This window comes from Etheostoma spectabile, chromosome 14, assembly GCF_008692095.1.
Source record: "Etheostoma spectabile isolate EspeVRDwgs_2016 chromosome 14, UIUC_Espe_1.0, whole genome shotgun sequence".
Taxonomy (NCBI): Eukaryota; Metazoa; Chordata; class Actinopteri; order Perciformes; family Percidae; genus Etheostoma; species Etheostoma spectabile.
In genome coordinates this window covers 17,406,483-17,423,234 of record NC_045746.1, presented here as the reverse complement: position 1 = coordinate 17,423,234, position 16,752 = coordinate 17,406,483, and the positions used below count along the sequence as shown (strand labels likewise).

At 39.0% G+C, this 16,752-nt stretch overlaps 2 protein-coding genes across 7 annotated transcripts in view; one reads left to right on the top strand and one right to left on the bottom strand.

Moving 5' to 3' along the window:
* meaf6 (MYST/Esa1-associated factor 6) overlaps positions 1-1,770 on the top strand; it is a 4,932-nt gene extending 3,162 nt beyond the window's left edge. The window contains exons 6-8 of one of the 2 annotated variants that reach the window (XM_032535344.1): positions 365-394; positions 884-917; positions 1,323-1,770. In XM_032535344.1, coding sequence (XP_032391235.1) covers positions 365-394; positions 884-917; positions 1,323-1,337 — 79 coding nt within the window. In that variant the 3' untranslated portion in view covers positions 1,338-1,770. The remainder of the gene's footprint in view (positions 1-364; positions 395-883; positions 918-1,322) is intronic. The other variant, XM_032535345.1, reaches the window with a different exon arrangement.
* Positions 1,771-9,336: 7,566 nt separating this feature from the next.
* LOC116701585 (four and a half LIM domains protein 3) overlaps positions 9,337-16,752 on the bottom strand; it is a 16,798-nt gene continuing 9,382 nt past the window's right edge. For 3 of the 5 annotated variants that reach the window (XM_032535325.1, XM_032535329.1, XM_032535328.1), the window contains exons 2-6: positions 15,020-15,191; positions 12,821-12,995; positions 11,785-11,954; positions 10,942-11,128; positions 9,337-9,540 (exon numbers count right to left, since the gene is read on the bottom strand). In XM_032535325.1, coding sequence (XP_032391216.1) covers positions 9,389-9,540; positions 10,942-11,128; positions 11,785-11,954; positions 12,821-12,995; positions 15,020-15,175 — 840 coding nt within the window. In that variant the 5' untranslated portion in view covers positions 15,176-15,191 and the 3' untranslated portion in view covers positions 9,337-9,388. Of the gene's footprint in view, positions 9,541-10,941; positions 11,129-11,784; positions 11,955-12,820; positions 12,996-15,019; positions 15,220-16,752 lie in introns of all 5 variants that reach the window. The other 2 variants (XM_032535326.1, XM_032535327.1) reach the window with 1 other exon arrangement.

Sequence of the window (16,752 nt, the reverse complement as noted above, 5' to 3'; positions counted from 1 at the left end):
TTTTTTTTAAATAAATCTTTTTGGGAACCTTTCATATTTGGTTGGATCTGACACACCGACTTAAGAGCATCTAAACAAACAGTTCTGACTGGTTTTATTGAGTAGAATTGTTTACACTTGCAATAATTAATGTGGTTGTTTGTGTTTACCACCTATTTAATGTCAACATGTTTTTCCTGATCGAGGTTTCACTGTTCTAACCACATAGTAACACAGCAGGTGCTCCACCTAACATACTGTGACTGAGTGGTTCTCTCGCTCTGTAAAGTCCGGACTGCAGTATTATGTAGACGTAGGGCTTTAGACTCAGGTTGGTAAACTAACAGTTGCTGCTCTCTTCCTTCCCCTAATGCTGCCCCCCCAGTCCTTCTGCCATGTTTGATTATGACTTTGAGTAAGTCTGAATTTTACTTCCTGCTCCTGTGGTATTTACGTCATGCCTGCTGTAAACCCCATCCTCAATTCTTCCACCGTTTCCCTTGTTTTCTGTCTGCTTCTGTTGACCTAGCCTTTGAGTTCAAGCCTGCTAGTTATTCAGTCATACTGCATGTCCAACACTTTATCATTTGAATGCATATCAGCATCCAGCACGCTGATGTCTGATTAGATTTGCTTGCTTGTTACTGGGGTATTTTCATATCTTTCTGATCCACGATTTTGATTTCAAGTGTGTTTCCCCAACTCCAGCAATTAAATAAAACATTGCTGGAGTTGTCAGATGTTGACCTGGCTTTGGAATTGTGCACAAACAAGAACCAACACATGGTCGTTTAGTGTGCTTGTTGTGGGCTTCATGATACAGTAGTGGTACTGCTCCTTACCATAATTCCCATCAAAACCAGTTTTGTGATCTTATTGATATCTAATGTTGTTTTTGTTGCAGATTTGACATGAAGGTTAACAAGAAACCCAGAGCTGTAAGTTGAGTTCTTTTTATTTCGTTTAATAAAACTGTGATTTGGGCTGAAAGTAACAATTACTTACATTAGTGACTAAATATATTTAGTTATAACATATTTACTTATTTTCTCGATTAATCTTTGTCTACAAAATGGCAGGAAATAATAGAAAAGGTCAAAATTTCCCACAGTCCAAAACCCAAAGATATGTATTATCATGTATTACAAATAAAAGCATTGAAGCATCCTCACACAAATCTTGAGTAACTTTTGCTAAACAAATGACTCCAAAGATTGTTTAATAATTAAAATAGATGCTGATTTTGATTTTCTAGCAATGGATAAATCTAGTTATTGTTGCAGCTTGTGGTTGCTGTCTTTACCTTTAATTGTTCTTATTCTTTGTCTTTGGTCCTCCTGCAGGACTATTCAACTTAACAAAGACCGCTGGAACACCTGGACACACATGCGGAGGATACCTGTAGAGAAACATACGATTTTTTTGGGACTTTATGAACTTTGTATGCCTTTTTTTTTCTCTTGGTTGTCATATTTTCAGCCTGTACTGTATGTATTGCTTGAAACATCCCCCCCCCCCACCTTTGGTCATGGGTAAGGTTTTGACCTAACAAGTATGTAGAAATATGGTGTTGCATGTTACTTTAGGCCTGATGAGGCCCACCTCCAGTAACACACCATTTTGTAAAGTGTTAAAAAAAAATTGTATTTATTATGTAGTTAATTTCCCATTGTAAGAAAGCTGTTTTTTTTTTCTCTTAGTGTCACATAATTGTATAACCCCTGAATAACCCGGATTCTTTTATTACATGGTTTACACAGTTTTGGATAAAATAAAATACGTGAATATGTTTTGGTTATTTCTTAAAAGTGCTTTGGATCACTCATCACAGCAGTTAGGATTATTGGATGTTGTAAAGCAGATGATAGATGCTGGCTGCAATAATCAGCCTGAATCTTGCTGTTTCTTGTGTTAACCACTGGCAGATGTTGCATGTGAAACTTTGTGCAATTGTTGGATGTTCCCACACCTCCATAAAGTTATATTATGAAATAGTTTAAGATTCCAAATATAAGTGTTTACCTAACTAATATACAGAATAGCCAGCAAATTCTTTTCTGACATTTTGTTTTATGAAAATAGTTACTAAAATAAACAGGCGCCTCAGAGTACAAGCTGCTGACAGCACCGTGTTATTTACAGGGTTTCCTGGGTTTCGTCAGTGGTAAACTTGAAAATATATATAAAATGTTCTTAACAAGTAGATGATTGAAGCACTTAAAGTGTTTTCTTTTATACTATTTGGTCAACGTTATTTTGTGAAAATTGCAGCTTTTAACATGTTTTTAATCTACATGAGGTTAGCAGTATCCCAATTCATCACCAGGCAGCGCCAAAACACATGCTTGACGATATTGTTAATAATGACATGCACACACAGAGTTGATACTTTACATATTCATATTTATCCACTTGTTTAGATTGGGCATTTAGCTGCAGTCAAGATTGTTTATACAAATCCTACACAATGAGTTTTAATATTAAATGTATGTGGACAACACACTTCAGACAATATTACACAAAAATGGAATATAAGCAGTGTGTTACATTATCATTGAACATCAACAATGCAATATTAATTGCAAAATGTTACCCATAGCAAAAAGATGTTAAACAATGTTCCTCTCAAAAAAAGGAACTAAAAGACAAATGTATGAAACATTAAAAACAGACAAATGATTAAAATTAGGACTACTGTTTGTGAGGTTCATATCATTTTTTGGGTAAAAGCAAGATTTTGAGAAGTATAAGCTAACCAAATGAGAACAAAACAAAATGTATATGACCCTGTTTGAGACTTTTGATCTATTTATTCCATTGTAATAAAAACTGATGGAACTTCACATTAAATACTCCCAATCATACCAATGGAAGGGAAATGGTAAAGATATCCATCTAAAGTCAAATATTCATTTGTTATTTACTTTTAGCAATATCTTCAGGCATTTTGGGAAATTCTTCTTTGCTTCATGCCACTAGTTAAAAAGATCAATACCATTCTTATATCTGTCAATCGCATATAAAGCTAGAATCAGCAGGTTAGCATTAAGACAGGAAAGAGCATATTTCCCATAATGTGAAACTATTCTGATAAGGCTGTTTTAGTGAGCCATTGCTCTATCCTTCCTTTTTGGATCTCTGGATTAGGAACATGCATTTAAAAGCTCCCTTTGGAGGAAGGGAGGACATGCACATGTGATGGAGAGGCTGATTGGGAAGGGTCCATCCCTGGGACAGAGTCACATTTCATCTGGTATGAATGACACAACTTACTGTGTTTTACATGTAGCGTTATGATGGTTTCTTAGCCATACTGCAACATATATTGTATGTAGCCTATTGCAGCTTTTTTGTTTTTGTATAGAAATTCGTGATCCCCGGAGGATAAATCCAATGAATTTGGTGAATCCAAACACCTAAGGAGTTTTAATACACTATTGCAGAGACATGAACACACGGTGACTGCAATCCTTTTACGGAGTTTGGCAGGATGCTGCATCGTATATAGTCAAGATTAATGTAATTACAAAAGAAACAAAAACAAACCCACAACATCCGTTCACATTTACTCATACGACGAGCCCAAAGCAATCAAAAACACATCAGCGATCAACTGGCTTCCCCACAAATTCCAGCCAAGCTGCTGGGGCTCAACAACACACGTGCCACCACGCGCACACACAAGGGCCACTGCCTCTAACACAGCGGTAACTATCTAAAGCAAGCAAACTAGTAAAACTAGTAAAACTAGTAAAATTGTTTTACTAAAATGCAGACAAATCCATCAAACCAAAAGATTACCAAAAGCTGCTTATCATTTGAAGAAAAAGTACATCCACATTTCTTTCATTATCTTTACATTTAAAACTCGAAACCAACTTCAACTAACAATACTGCTAAAGTTGTGTGATGCTAGCTGGTTTTGCTTCTCGGCCACCATACTAACTGGCCCTAATAAATTGGCCAGGAGAACGCTCTGGCCTGTGAAACAATACGCCCAACAGGGAAAACTCGAAATTTGATTGGCTAAAGAATATGACAATCAACAACCTTTCCCCTTTTGACGAAACAGAGGGGTTCACTTGAAATTCTGACGGCCTCAGAGTAGATTTGTCACCCGGAGACAGCACAGAGGGGAAATCTGATTGGATGGAGCTCTAATTCATCCACTGGATGCCGAGCAATTAAATTATGTTAACAGGCTTGAGGGAACAAACTAGGTAAAATACATATGAAAATAATAAATCTATAAATAAATATGTTCATATATTTTAGAAATTAATATATACAATTTTCTGATTTTTTTCTGAATTACTTACAGAAGGACCCCAAACCACTTACTCCACTGTATGCGTACCCACTAGCCTAATTTATTACTGACAAGGGAATGTAATCACAAAACATCACAATGAAAACGTGGAGTAGCTTAATCAGAATTAGCATCCGTTATGAGCGCTGCAGCACATCTGCGGATTTCCCCTTTTTGCGGATTTGGATCACGGGGGTATGGCGATGGTAATGGTAGTGATGTAAATTAGCAGTAGGCTAGCCTAGACCAACCCGACCTAGGTTGAGTGTGATGAAAACTGCTGTCTGCCCGGTTCTACTCTGAGATTTTCTCTCATTGCCCTGTGAAGGAATAACGTTGTGTTAGTTACGTCAAAGGCTGCAACAACCCCGCCGTTGTGAAGCGTTGTCTGTAGCCGGTTGTGCTTTCGCACGTGTGGGATTCTGAAACGTCCTTTAATTTGGGAATTTTCTTTGTTTATTCAGAGTCAAAGACAGGCCAAAGTAGTGCTACTTTTTTGTGGGTCGGAGGCGTAGGCTATGTCACGTTTCAGCGACCAAAGCTCCGCTGCTCTCTGTCTCTGGTCCTCGGGGTGAGACGGGGAGCGGCTAGAGCGGCAAAAGCCTTTACGCTTCTTTTACCTATAGTTAACGATAAATTTGGCATTTCTTATCCAAACAACGTCACACTTGACACTGCACTTACTCGTGCCCGTAGCAAGACACCTGTCAAGTTTGAAATCCATCGGACTAACGGTTCGAGAGATATGCGCATAACACACACACACACACACTGATAGACAGACGTTCCTGTACTTTATAGATGATGAGGTTTGGAGACACGCAGCACATTTTTCTTGAAGCGGTATTATTTCCTCGTCTCCTCCCATGTCTCCTTCAGACATCCAACACATGAGACCAGGGTTACATATCAGCCAGTGACTCACTCACAAGTCACATTCAACGTCGCCAAACTACGTAATGTAATCTGCCTGAAAACTCACACACTCACACCAGAATACATTCCACACGTTTAACCTTGGGGTGTGTGAGTAATGAGGCATGAACGTACAATGTGTGTTTCACCACTTAAACAAGAAATCTTTGTTTCATTTCCTGTCACTTCAGGAAATTAACGGGAAATAACTGACCAAGGCAAAACTTTAATTGAGCTGTTGGACGGCAAACAGGATTCCTGCAGTTAAACTGAAATGACTCAGCTACATTAAAGGTCATACAGCTGTATGGCCTTTAATATACTTTTGAGTTTAAATTCATCTTCATTCTTGACATACTGTAGATACATGTAGCCTGCTGTACTGAGACTGCCACAGGACACAACAACTTCTTTTGTGTTTGTTTATATTGGTAACAAGAATCATTTGTTGCAATTTGAAAGAATTAAGGCCAAACAAAAGAACAAAAACAACAAAATCATCCAAAACATACAGGTTTAGCTAGGACAATGATATAGAAAACAAAATAACAAAAACAAATAAATATACCTTCATATAATATCTGAATAAATTCAGGCTGATTCTTAAATGTAGCTAGCTACAGGTAGAAACATTCCACATAATTCAGACTCCAAAAACGTAATTCACCAGGGAGCGCACAACTTCACACACTTGTTACTCTGATGTCTAAATACAATTAAAAATACAAATACAGTAAATATTTTACCAATAACCACAGCATGCAATGGCATAGGCGAGGCTTTGTTCATGCTAATAATACCTTGCTAACACATGGAAACACTGGCCGCTCCACACACACCCGTCCATCTTATGTACATCATACCATCCAGTGCCAAGATAGACTCAGATATAACTTTACATACATGGGTACTTCACCAGTTATTGCATTATTTACCAATTTATTTGATTTATTTCACACAATGTACTCCGGCATTCTCCACCGAGTTGCTTCTCTTATCATCGCCCTAAAGAAAAAAAGAGCGACCAAGAGGCACCGCGCAACTACTTGTCGCGTGACATCGCCACCTAGTGGCTGAAATAACCAACTCCAAATGGACCTTCTGCCAGCAAACAAACAACAAAACAAAACAAACAAAGCAATGCAACCAATGCCGTAGGTAACCAGAAATAAATGTGATGGGCGTTACATCAGATTCACAGCCCGGCTAACACACAACTCAACTTAGATCGTGGGTGTCTCCTGGGAAGCTCCGTGATGAATGATTTTTGTGTGTGTTGTGTGAAATAACAACAGCTTTAAATTATGCTACCTTCAACAGAAAGCCAGAAAGTGAATCATTGCAAGCAACATTTCCTCCCTGCTGACCTTTACTGGAACTGTCTAATCTGCTTGTGTTGTTTATCATATATGGTGGTGTTGTTACAGCTTCAACAATAAAGGGCAGTCACAGTGGGATTAAAACACTTGAGCTGTTTTTTATATCTTCTAAACTCAAAGATTCTTGAAACATAAAATGATGTATACCATTGAGGACTTTATCCAAATTGCAAGTTTTCTTTGTGCGGCTAAAGGAAGAAAAAAAACAAGTAAAAAAAAAATTTAGATGATAAACCACGGACTTCCCTGTAAACAGTTTTCATTGGAGCTATGTTCAACCAAAGAAATAGGACCCATGTAAACTGTTGACAGTCGGGTCAGTGGACCAAACAAAGTAAGACACAATTTCTAAAATAGATGCTTTTTAGTTTTGAATGTTGTGAGCAACACAAATAAAATACACTTCCTCTTTACATTGATATAGTGGCAGAAAGAAAAATGGAACCAGGGACATAAAATAGAATTAACCTGACTAGAACCACAAGGGTTAGATGACTGGTAGACTATAAGTTTAACTGGCCATCAGCATTCAAAAGTCACAACAGGATATTCAGGGAATTCCTGTTGATACATACAATCATCTAAAGGCTTTAAGAAATATGCAGAAGAAATGCAGTTGAAGCTGCTGGGTCTCAAGCGAGGCGTAGCAGTCCTTTCCTTCTTCTGTGGTCAGTCAGTCAGAGTAATGTCTAATTACTTTAACAGCCTCCGCCAGCAGGATCCAGCTGAGTTTGAGTCCCCAGCCACCGAGCGGGTTGACGTGAAATCTTTTCTATTCACTGAGGAGCTTCAACCCAATCCTTCCTCCTTCGCGTCCTCCTCCTGGGACCAAACAAGACATGTTCGCCTAGATCCTCGCAAACAAGGTCAAACATATTTCAGGAAGAGTCATGGGAAAAGCTCAAACAAATAACAGCACCACATGGCACTTTTATTTTTCATCTGGAGTTAATCTGGTATCAGGATTTTAACGGGATACAAAGAGCATGTTTGTTGCAGCGAGTCAACACTTTTACACTGAGTCATAAATGATGATCAAAAGCAGGAAGTAACAGGAACGTATGTCCCTTCTTGACAGCTACATTTCTCAGTTTATGAGGGAGTGGTACTCCCTCACCAGGCGCCTGGAGTGAGAAGAGGCGGCCATATTTTCACATTAGCGCCTGTCAGGCCTAACTAAACGGGCCAAATCCTATAATAATCCTATTAATCCGATAAATATGAATATATATTTATATTCATATTTATCACTCTACATGCGCTGCAAACCCATATAAGCATTTATTTATTTTAATTCATATAAATAATTAATTTTTCACGGTGTTTTTAATGGTTTCTGTTCTGTATTCTTTTTAAGCTGTGAACTTTGCACTTAATTTCGTACTACAGTGTACTGTGGTATGACAATAAAGAAATCCAGAATCTTGAATCTATATGTATATTTTTATTTAAATTCATAGCGGATAACCAAAAGTCCACTAAATAGCTTTTTCCGGAGTTGAGGAACTTTCTTGACTTAACTGGACTTTAAATTTCAAGGTCAAAAAATTAACTTTAAGACTAAATATATTTTTCATATTAAAACATTTGTGCTGCTTCACGAAAGAATGCATCTTTATTTGTTGTAAGAAAATATCTCTGGACACTTTAAAGGCCAGAGAGTGCATGTAAAAGGTATTTTAGTTAGCATTAAGACCATAGAAACAAAAGTAACATAGGTCAAAATCACTTTAATGGAACTTTTCAACCAGCCTGTCCTAAACTACATCATCTTGTCAGCTGTTCCCTCCTCCCAAAACAGACACCAGCCTGGCAGAGCCTCGGGATAAACACAGTCAGAGCAGTTCAGTAGAGGTTCTGAACTGTAAATATTTATTTTGCAAGTAATACTAAGAGAAAGTCTGCATGGGACAACCCACAGAAAACCATCTTTGGGAAAACGGGGTTAGGGTTTTTTAAAGGAGTCTTCTCCCAGATTTTTAGTTATCTTTCTTTTTAGACAGTTTAAGATGAGACAATGTTTTCAAAGTATCAACAAAACAAATATTTAGTTTCAGCTCCTTGATACACCTCACAAGAGAAATTATGATTTTTGTGTGGCTTGATAATTGGTTCTCAATGAGACTATAAGCACTCTTGTGTACAAAGAGCAACCTTTGAGACATCATTTTAGACTAGTTTTGCACAATTTCTTTCACTTTCTGAGTGTATTGTAAATAGAAAATAGGCACAGCTGTGTGCAGCAGGGACCCAATGCTGTAGGCTAACTGACACCTACTCTGCATTAGGAGATGTATTGTGCATGTGAACGTTCATAAAGACAAATACCGTAGGTCGTTGATTAAATAATACATACACCTCCCTTCTGTTATATGACATTTATTAGTATTAATGCTTGTACGGCAGTAAAGTTTTTTTTTAAGCTGAAAAGAAAAGAAAATTCACACAATACAAACAATTTACATAGAACAAGTAGTGGAAAAAAAAAGCGTTGGTCATAACATTAAAATTTTGGTTCCGTCTGGCAGTCATGAAAAAAAGTGTTTAACAAGGTTTACATTTAGGTTTTAGTCTTTGATGTGCAATACATACAATAAAGAAAAACAAATAGGACACTTTTTAATTCATACAAAAAATGTCAATGTGCTAAAGGTTGACAAGAGTTTTGAGTGTATATATTGAGCTATCAGCTTTACACTGTGAGTGAATTAGTAATATTGCAGTGTTCATGTGAAAGGCTGAGGTTTAGAAGTATCTGCTAGTGTCGGCAGCGTTTGATATTTACTGCAGGGGTGGTCAGTGGCGGTCAGTCGTCGTTGTTGCAGTCTGTACACAGAATCTTGTCGCGGTCGGGGAAGAACCCGGAGCCGACCAGCGACACGGAGCAACGTGAACACTTAAAGCACGGCTGGTGCCACTGCCGGTCCTCGAAAGAAACGTACTTCCCATCTCCAAACCCTGAGAGACACAAATACAACACATGAGCAACTTATGAAGGAATGTTTTACTAGTGGTGGAACATTTAATAACAGCCTGAGCAGCATTGCGGAAACAACATAAATAAATTCAAGATAGCATCAGCAGTTGGCAGAAACATTAAGAAAGCACTGCCAGTTCTGTCAAACTGCTGGTATTCCAGTTCATAGTTGTGGTTAAAAACATCTAATTAACGTTCTCATTTTAACTCTGGCCTGTAGACTTTCTTTGTAAATACTAGAGGTGAGATAAAGATATTGGACCTGTTGAACCTGTATTGTCTTGTTTTAAATGTTCTTGCTCCTCTTGTGGTCACTTAAAGCCACAATGCAAAGAGTTTTTATGTTTTATTTACTATAATAGTATTAGACAATCCTGGTGAAATCTGGTTCAGTTCTGTGGTTTGTTTTCAGGATGCTTGTCTACACACAGTGTCCTTAAAACATTTTTAGAGGTTTAAAGTGAGTTTCATTGTTTAACGGTCCGGCCTGAAACTTTATAGCTCTGGTTCACTCTCATTGCTCTCAAATTGTCGTTTTCCGCGGCAGCAGGCAGCTATTTTCAGTGAGAAGCTCTAAAACCCCACTGTACACTACGTACTCAGCTCCAAACCGCAGACAGACACAGCTAACGACGAGCTGGTGAACATAGTGGGGCATTTAGCAGCTAAAGAGACAAACATTTCCCTCAGAAGTTGGTGGAGACCAAATACAGAGTTAAAAGAGAGTTAATAATGGACTAACATTCATCAGGTGGACAGAAACACAACTTCATCTGAACATACACACAAGAATATAGTAGCTTTATTAATTAGTGGATAATCACTGTTCACTTGCCTAACCAATTATCAAAACTGTATAAAGTTGGGTACCCAGATAGGTCAGTTGGTAGAGTGGGCACCCATATATAGAGGTTTACTCCTCGACACAGTGGCCCGGGGTTTGACTCCGACCAGCAGCCCTTTACTGCATGTCATTCCCCCTCTCTCTCCCCTTTCCTCTCTTCAGCTGTCCTGTCAATAAAGGCCTATAAAAACTGTAAAAAGTCCTGCTAGTTCGCTCTAACAGCGGGCACAACACAACACTGTGTGGCTTTTATTGTGAAGTAATTTCTTTGGACAATAGGAAGAAACTAAACAACATAAAAAGAAGATCTATGCAAACATTTTTACAACAGAAAAAGCATCAGAGCCAAGATTTAAATCCTGACTCACCTCACTGCCTATACCTGTTTGTTGAAGATAATTGTTTTTTGACATGTTATCAATAGTCAGGACAGACAGGAATCACAAGGAGAACATGGGAGACAACCCCAGACAGAACTGAACTTGTTGTGTTAACCAACAGACAACAACAACTCGGTGGTCCTGTACTCTCCACTGACCTGTGATGGCCGTGTTGCAGCCGGCACACTTTTTGGCATACAGGCTGCTGAAACACTTGACGCAGTACGGACTTTCCCCCTGCGAGGTGAAGGGTTGGCCAGCCAGCGGAGCTTTGCAGCCCGTGCAGAGAAAACACTCTTTGTGCCACACCTCGTCCTTGTAGGTCACCCCGCCTTTAGTCAAAGCCTGCACGACACAAACACAAACTCTATCAGTAAAATGTGACAATTTAAAAAAAAACTTCTGTTTGTGATACCTGGCAGCATTATGCTACAATGTTGTTATTGCTGTGATGTCTCTGTCAGTTGTATTCTAATAACAGCTCATGCGCACCACTCAGTTGTTCATATATTTTACCCAGTGTTTATCCTACAATCGGACACCTGGATGTTTAAAACAACATGCTTCATTTGTATAAATATTACTTTTATATTGGTTAGTATAAAACCTTTACCCTGATGTATTATGGTACATTTGTCATATTGTAAAAGAGCTCACAAACAATTCAGGTTTAAAAAGAAAATTATATTTATATCTAATTTATGACACTTAATCATTGTGTCTGTCATCTGATGATCACATTTATCTGTGTTTGCTTTATTTAACTTAAATAAAACCATGTCAGTCACTGGGTATGGTGAAGGGTGTGTAATGACGTGGGGCTATTTTAATTCCAAAGGCCAAGGGAACTTTACCAGGATGCCTAGTATCCTGGATCCACGAAATAAGTGGCCTTTTAGTCAACTTTAGCATGGGTTCATAAATTTACGAGCACCACTGTATCTTATCTTAAATAATGTATTATAAAAGTTCTCGACAGATTGATCAAGATCCTGGTTCACCTTTTTGCAGTGGCTGCACTGAGGAGCAACCCTGCCCTCGTAGCACGGCACACAGTAGTAGTTGTTGTTGTCTGGGATGAAGGCCTCTGCACCGATTGGCTTCTCGCAGCTGTGACACATAAAACAGTCCTCGTGCCACGTGGAGCCGCCGTACTCCAACAGCCTTGATCCTGTCAGGGGTAAAAGAAAAGGAGCAGATGAGAATTGAAATTGAGATGTTTGTGAATGTTTGAGACTTTGAGCTGGAATGAAATCTGATAGCGTCTACACAGTGAAGACAAAAAGAGATGATTCATTGTGACAGCTAAACCTGTTCTTACATAGCTCCCCTGCACTGTATAATTACTTCAGCTTATCTTGCATCAAAACAATCTGGCAAACGGTAACAAAGCAATGATTTAGCTGGCATCTTAACTCTGCTTTTTATTTATTTTACAGTTTTAACCATTTCATATGGTCTGTTTGTCCACTCCCATAAGAAACACATGCTTCACTGCAGATGTTTATAAAAATCAGGAGCCAGTCATGCCTCTGAGTAACTTTAATCACTGGCCTTGTTTTATGACTTTTGGGACCTAAACTGCAGCCCGAAGGCATGACGGTGTTTGGAACTTGAACTTGGCTGCACTTTTCAGAAAATAGGGGAGAGGGCAGCAGTTTTTAAAGGCATTCCAGGCTGAGCAGAATTTGAAGAAAATTACTGCTGAGTTCAGAAAGAACTGGTGAGTTATGATATCCCACACTACCCACAGGCCCGGGTAATTTTCAGTCATCCGACACCAATGCCGCATTTGTGTCGTCACAGCGAAGCTGAAAAACCCAGCTGGGAGATATTTTCAGCAGAGCATGAAACAATCATGCTGTCACATCTAAGCTGTCACACCCTGGATAACAAAAACCCATTAGCCTCTTTTTCCCTGACAAGACTGTGTGTGAATTTTCTAACTTTTTAAGCTATTACTCAAGGATCTAAGTAGGTTTGTGAACTTGGTGTTGGAGGAATATAAGTGATGCAACCAGTCTTTGTTATCACTACCTGGCATGACTATCTTGTCGCAGGACACACACTTGGAGGAATACTCGCTGCAGTAGCAGTCGCTGCACACCAGGACATCCTCCTGGCTGGTGAAAGGTTCGTCTGCCAGAGAGCGGTCGCAGTGGAAACAGCGGAAACAGTGCGCGTGGTAATGTCTGTTCTCATAGAAGAGCTCCTAGAGGAAGAAGAGAGTCAAACTGAGCACTGAGCAACCAGTAAAACCAGACAGGCTCAAAATGGCCTCATAATAAAAAATATAAAATGTCAAAGGTTATAGATAAAAAGCATAAAAAAAGTTTAATAAATTAGTGGTAAAACACATCCTTGCTCAATCGAATACATACAGAAGTTTTTCCATTCCTGTATTAGTTGTAATGGCTAATGTTAGCAAATGGACACTGTAGTATGTGTATTAATCTGCACCTAAAAATAACCCCCCCCAAAAGCTACATTGCCCAGGTGTTCGAGGGTATCCCTTAGTATAGTTCATGGTGACTTATTTCTAAAGGTATATGTCTTCAGTAGGAACTAACCCGGGTGCAGGACTGGAAGTTGAGCAAAGAAACAAAATAAAACATCCGGTTAATTTTCAAAATAAAATAGGCCGTGCTGACGGCGGATCATATTTCCCTGCACTACACCATGAAAACACAGCACAAAGTTGTTTCCTCTCTACTCCTCTGGATGGAAACAAACTGTTGTTGGATTTGTGGCTCTATTCTACATGAATTTGCGAGATCTCGTTGATCCCCGTGACTTCAGTTGTCAGTCACGGCCGCAGCCGTTCCGCAACAAATCCGGACCTGGTGGGTGTTGACGTACGGCGGAGCCGACACACAGCAGAGCCGATCCGTAGCCGTTACGCACCCGGTGGAATTTGGGGGTAAGCGGCACAGACAGAGCAGGGAAGTCAGATGTTGATATTACAATGCATTCTTGGTCTTCTTAAAGGATTTGTTGATAAAGAACACCAGCTTTGTCATTTAACAGTCAATGATATGGGAACTTTCAATATTTACCGTAAACTTTAAGTTAATAAAAACACTTGAATTGTTATTGTTCCTCCCAGGGAGATTCTCTATTTGCTGCCCCCCATCTGCTTGGAGGTCAGAGGTCAGAGTCGACCACAGGACTCATCCTCTACAGTTCCTTGTATTTGGATGTTTGCCGACATGGGAGTCTAAACCCCTAAAGTTTCCTTCTATCCAAGACACCCCGCTGTCCTCCAAACACAAGAGGAGTTAACAGAAGGGAGAAGTTTTAGTACATTTCCTTTTCTTCATCATTATTTTCTTTAAAAAAATCTACCACTTCATAATAACCACTGTAGCTCTGTACAGCTGCTTGGGTTCCAGTTCATCTGCAGTTCAGGCGAGCTCTGTGATAAATGGCCCCATTGAACAGTGGGTGAAAAACTTATTTTTGATGCGTGGAGTTTCACAGTAAGTGAAAAAACTAAAGCAGAGGGACGGTGAAACATAAAGGATGAATGTTGTCATGTATTTTGCAGGGGAGGGATGGCCAAAGCAGAGGGAGCGTAATTTACTGTCAGTCCCTCACACGGAGTCCATAATTCACAAGACACTGAAGGCCTCATGGCGTCTGTCGGTGTTTATGTTTTTAATTTTCCCGAACAAAGGCTTTATGAAACTTAAAGGGGATTACAGAGAGTTTGGTGTTCTTGGGAAGGAGAGAAATTGTTTTCAGGAACACCAGCTGGTTTGTTCAAGCAGAAATTGATCATAATGCAGTCAGACATGTACAATTTCAGTGGTGGAAGAAGTACTCAGATCATTGAGTAAAATTAACAATACTACAATGTAAAATACTCTACCTGTCCAGAAAGCAGCATTTCATGTTGTATCTGGTGTAGTTAATTTGTACTTTGTACTACTCTTTAATAGGCATTTTTTCACTATTGTAGAGGTTTAATAAACCAAATGATTAATTGATTAATCAATGAAAAGAATATCAAATTTATACACAAGAAAGAAAATTGTTAGTTGCAACTCTAATTTATAAAAGCTTCTCATCTTTTGCACATAAAGTCTTAATCTGTACGGTAACCAAAGGTTTTCAAATTAAAGTAGTAGACAGAAAAAAAGAGTTGAGTATAAAATAGAAGCAAAAAAGTACAAATACTTTAAGATCGAGTAAATGGACTTAGATACTTTTAACCTCTGTATAGGTATGGCTTACCTTGGCATTATGGCCGATGATTTCTTTACATTCCTGGCAGGTGTTGGCGTACAGGCGGTCGTAACAGGGGATGCAGTGAGGGTTGTCCTCCACCTGGATGTATTTGCGTCCGCACAGGGACTCGTTACAGTTTTTGCAGTTGAACCGGTCACTCATGATGTCTTTCTTCTGGCTGAGAGAATTCACAGACACAGCATCTACTGTCAGTAAGAAGCGCCAAACGGAGGAGGACGACAAGTGAGATTAGTAAGACAGAGAGAAAGTAGAGAAAAGGGAGGCGGGCAGTGTTTGGTTATACAGCTTGGAACTTAAGACCAACAGGAAAGGCAAAATATTGTAGTAAACAAACTAACATTTTAAAGTGTTATACACCCAAAGACACTTTGTACAACCGCTAAAAAAGATCCTAGATACTGTAACTAAAACACACTTAAGGCACAGGGTTGTTCAGGAAATGAAAAAATGAAACTGCAGTAGTCTAAATGTATGAAATTATGGATTAAAGTTTGTACTCTCTCTTTCTAAACAGAGAGGGATGGGTGATGTTTGAAGTGGAAAACTGCTGTTTAAGTAATTGGATTTGCATGGTGTTTGAAAGCAAGGCTACTGTTGAAAATAACTCCAAAGTTAAAAAATGTGTGGGAGAGAATGGAGTTATCCATGGGGAGGCAGGAGTTAGTGGAAGACAGAAAGGAGAATGTATGACAATAAACTGGAGAGGACTAAACATTGAACCCTGTGGGACGCCTTGAGAGCAAGAATTGGTGGTGGAGGAGCTGTATTTAAGAGTTTGGATATTTGTTTATTGATATTTCCTAGGTGCACTTTTTAATATTTGCACTTTTTTTCCATGATGACCACGCGTCAGCAAGCAAAAAATAAGAATGAGAAAACAGGTTCCAAAATGACAACACTCAGCAAGCATGGTTTTATCATAAGTTGTAGCTCAAAAGATGTTAATGTTTCAAGTTAAGTTACATTAATATAGTTTGTTTATTGTGATTGTATTTCAATGTGTATAATTACACCCTGCTTAATACTAAAATATAGTCATTGTAATGCGGTTGAAACCTAGACTTCTAAAATACTGTCAAACGTTTTAAAGTCTTAACCTCGATGTCTGGACAGCTGGCAAAATGTAATGACTTGACTGGAGCCTCTTAAAAACAAGGTGATGCATCTTAAGAGTAAATTTACCTTGAGAAGAAGCCTCCTTGCTTAATTTAAATAAATGAGTTGATTGAGAGCTAGTGGAGCAGAAAAAAGACAGGTGGAAATAAGACTGGGCACACAGACAATAACATCATCCTACAATCATTACTGAACACAGTGAGGCATTAGCAGGGCAGTGACCCCATGTTCTGCAGCAGCAAAGGGAAATGAGCGAGGAAATGAAGTGTGGGAGGTTATAATACCCTCCTGTGGAACAGTTAAGACAGGACAGGCATGGCTCAGATATATATACAGAGTGTGGATGAAGATTATAGATAAGGAGAGTTCTCTAGAGTTTGGGTATATGTTCATGCTCAGGATCACAACTTTTGGAACATTTACAAAGCCAGACACTTAAATATTTCACTTGGAAACCGTAATTGTTTGTAATTTATTTTGGTCACAGAGTGGCTTTGACATGTTTTTATGTCAGAAAGGGGAGGTGGGTTCAACAAAGTGCAGTCAAGAATCCGTTTGGCTTTGAAATCCCCCTAAGGGATCGAGGAATGAGCCCCCCCCCC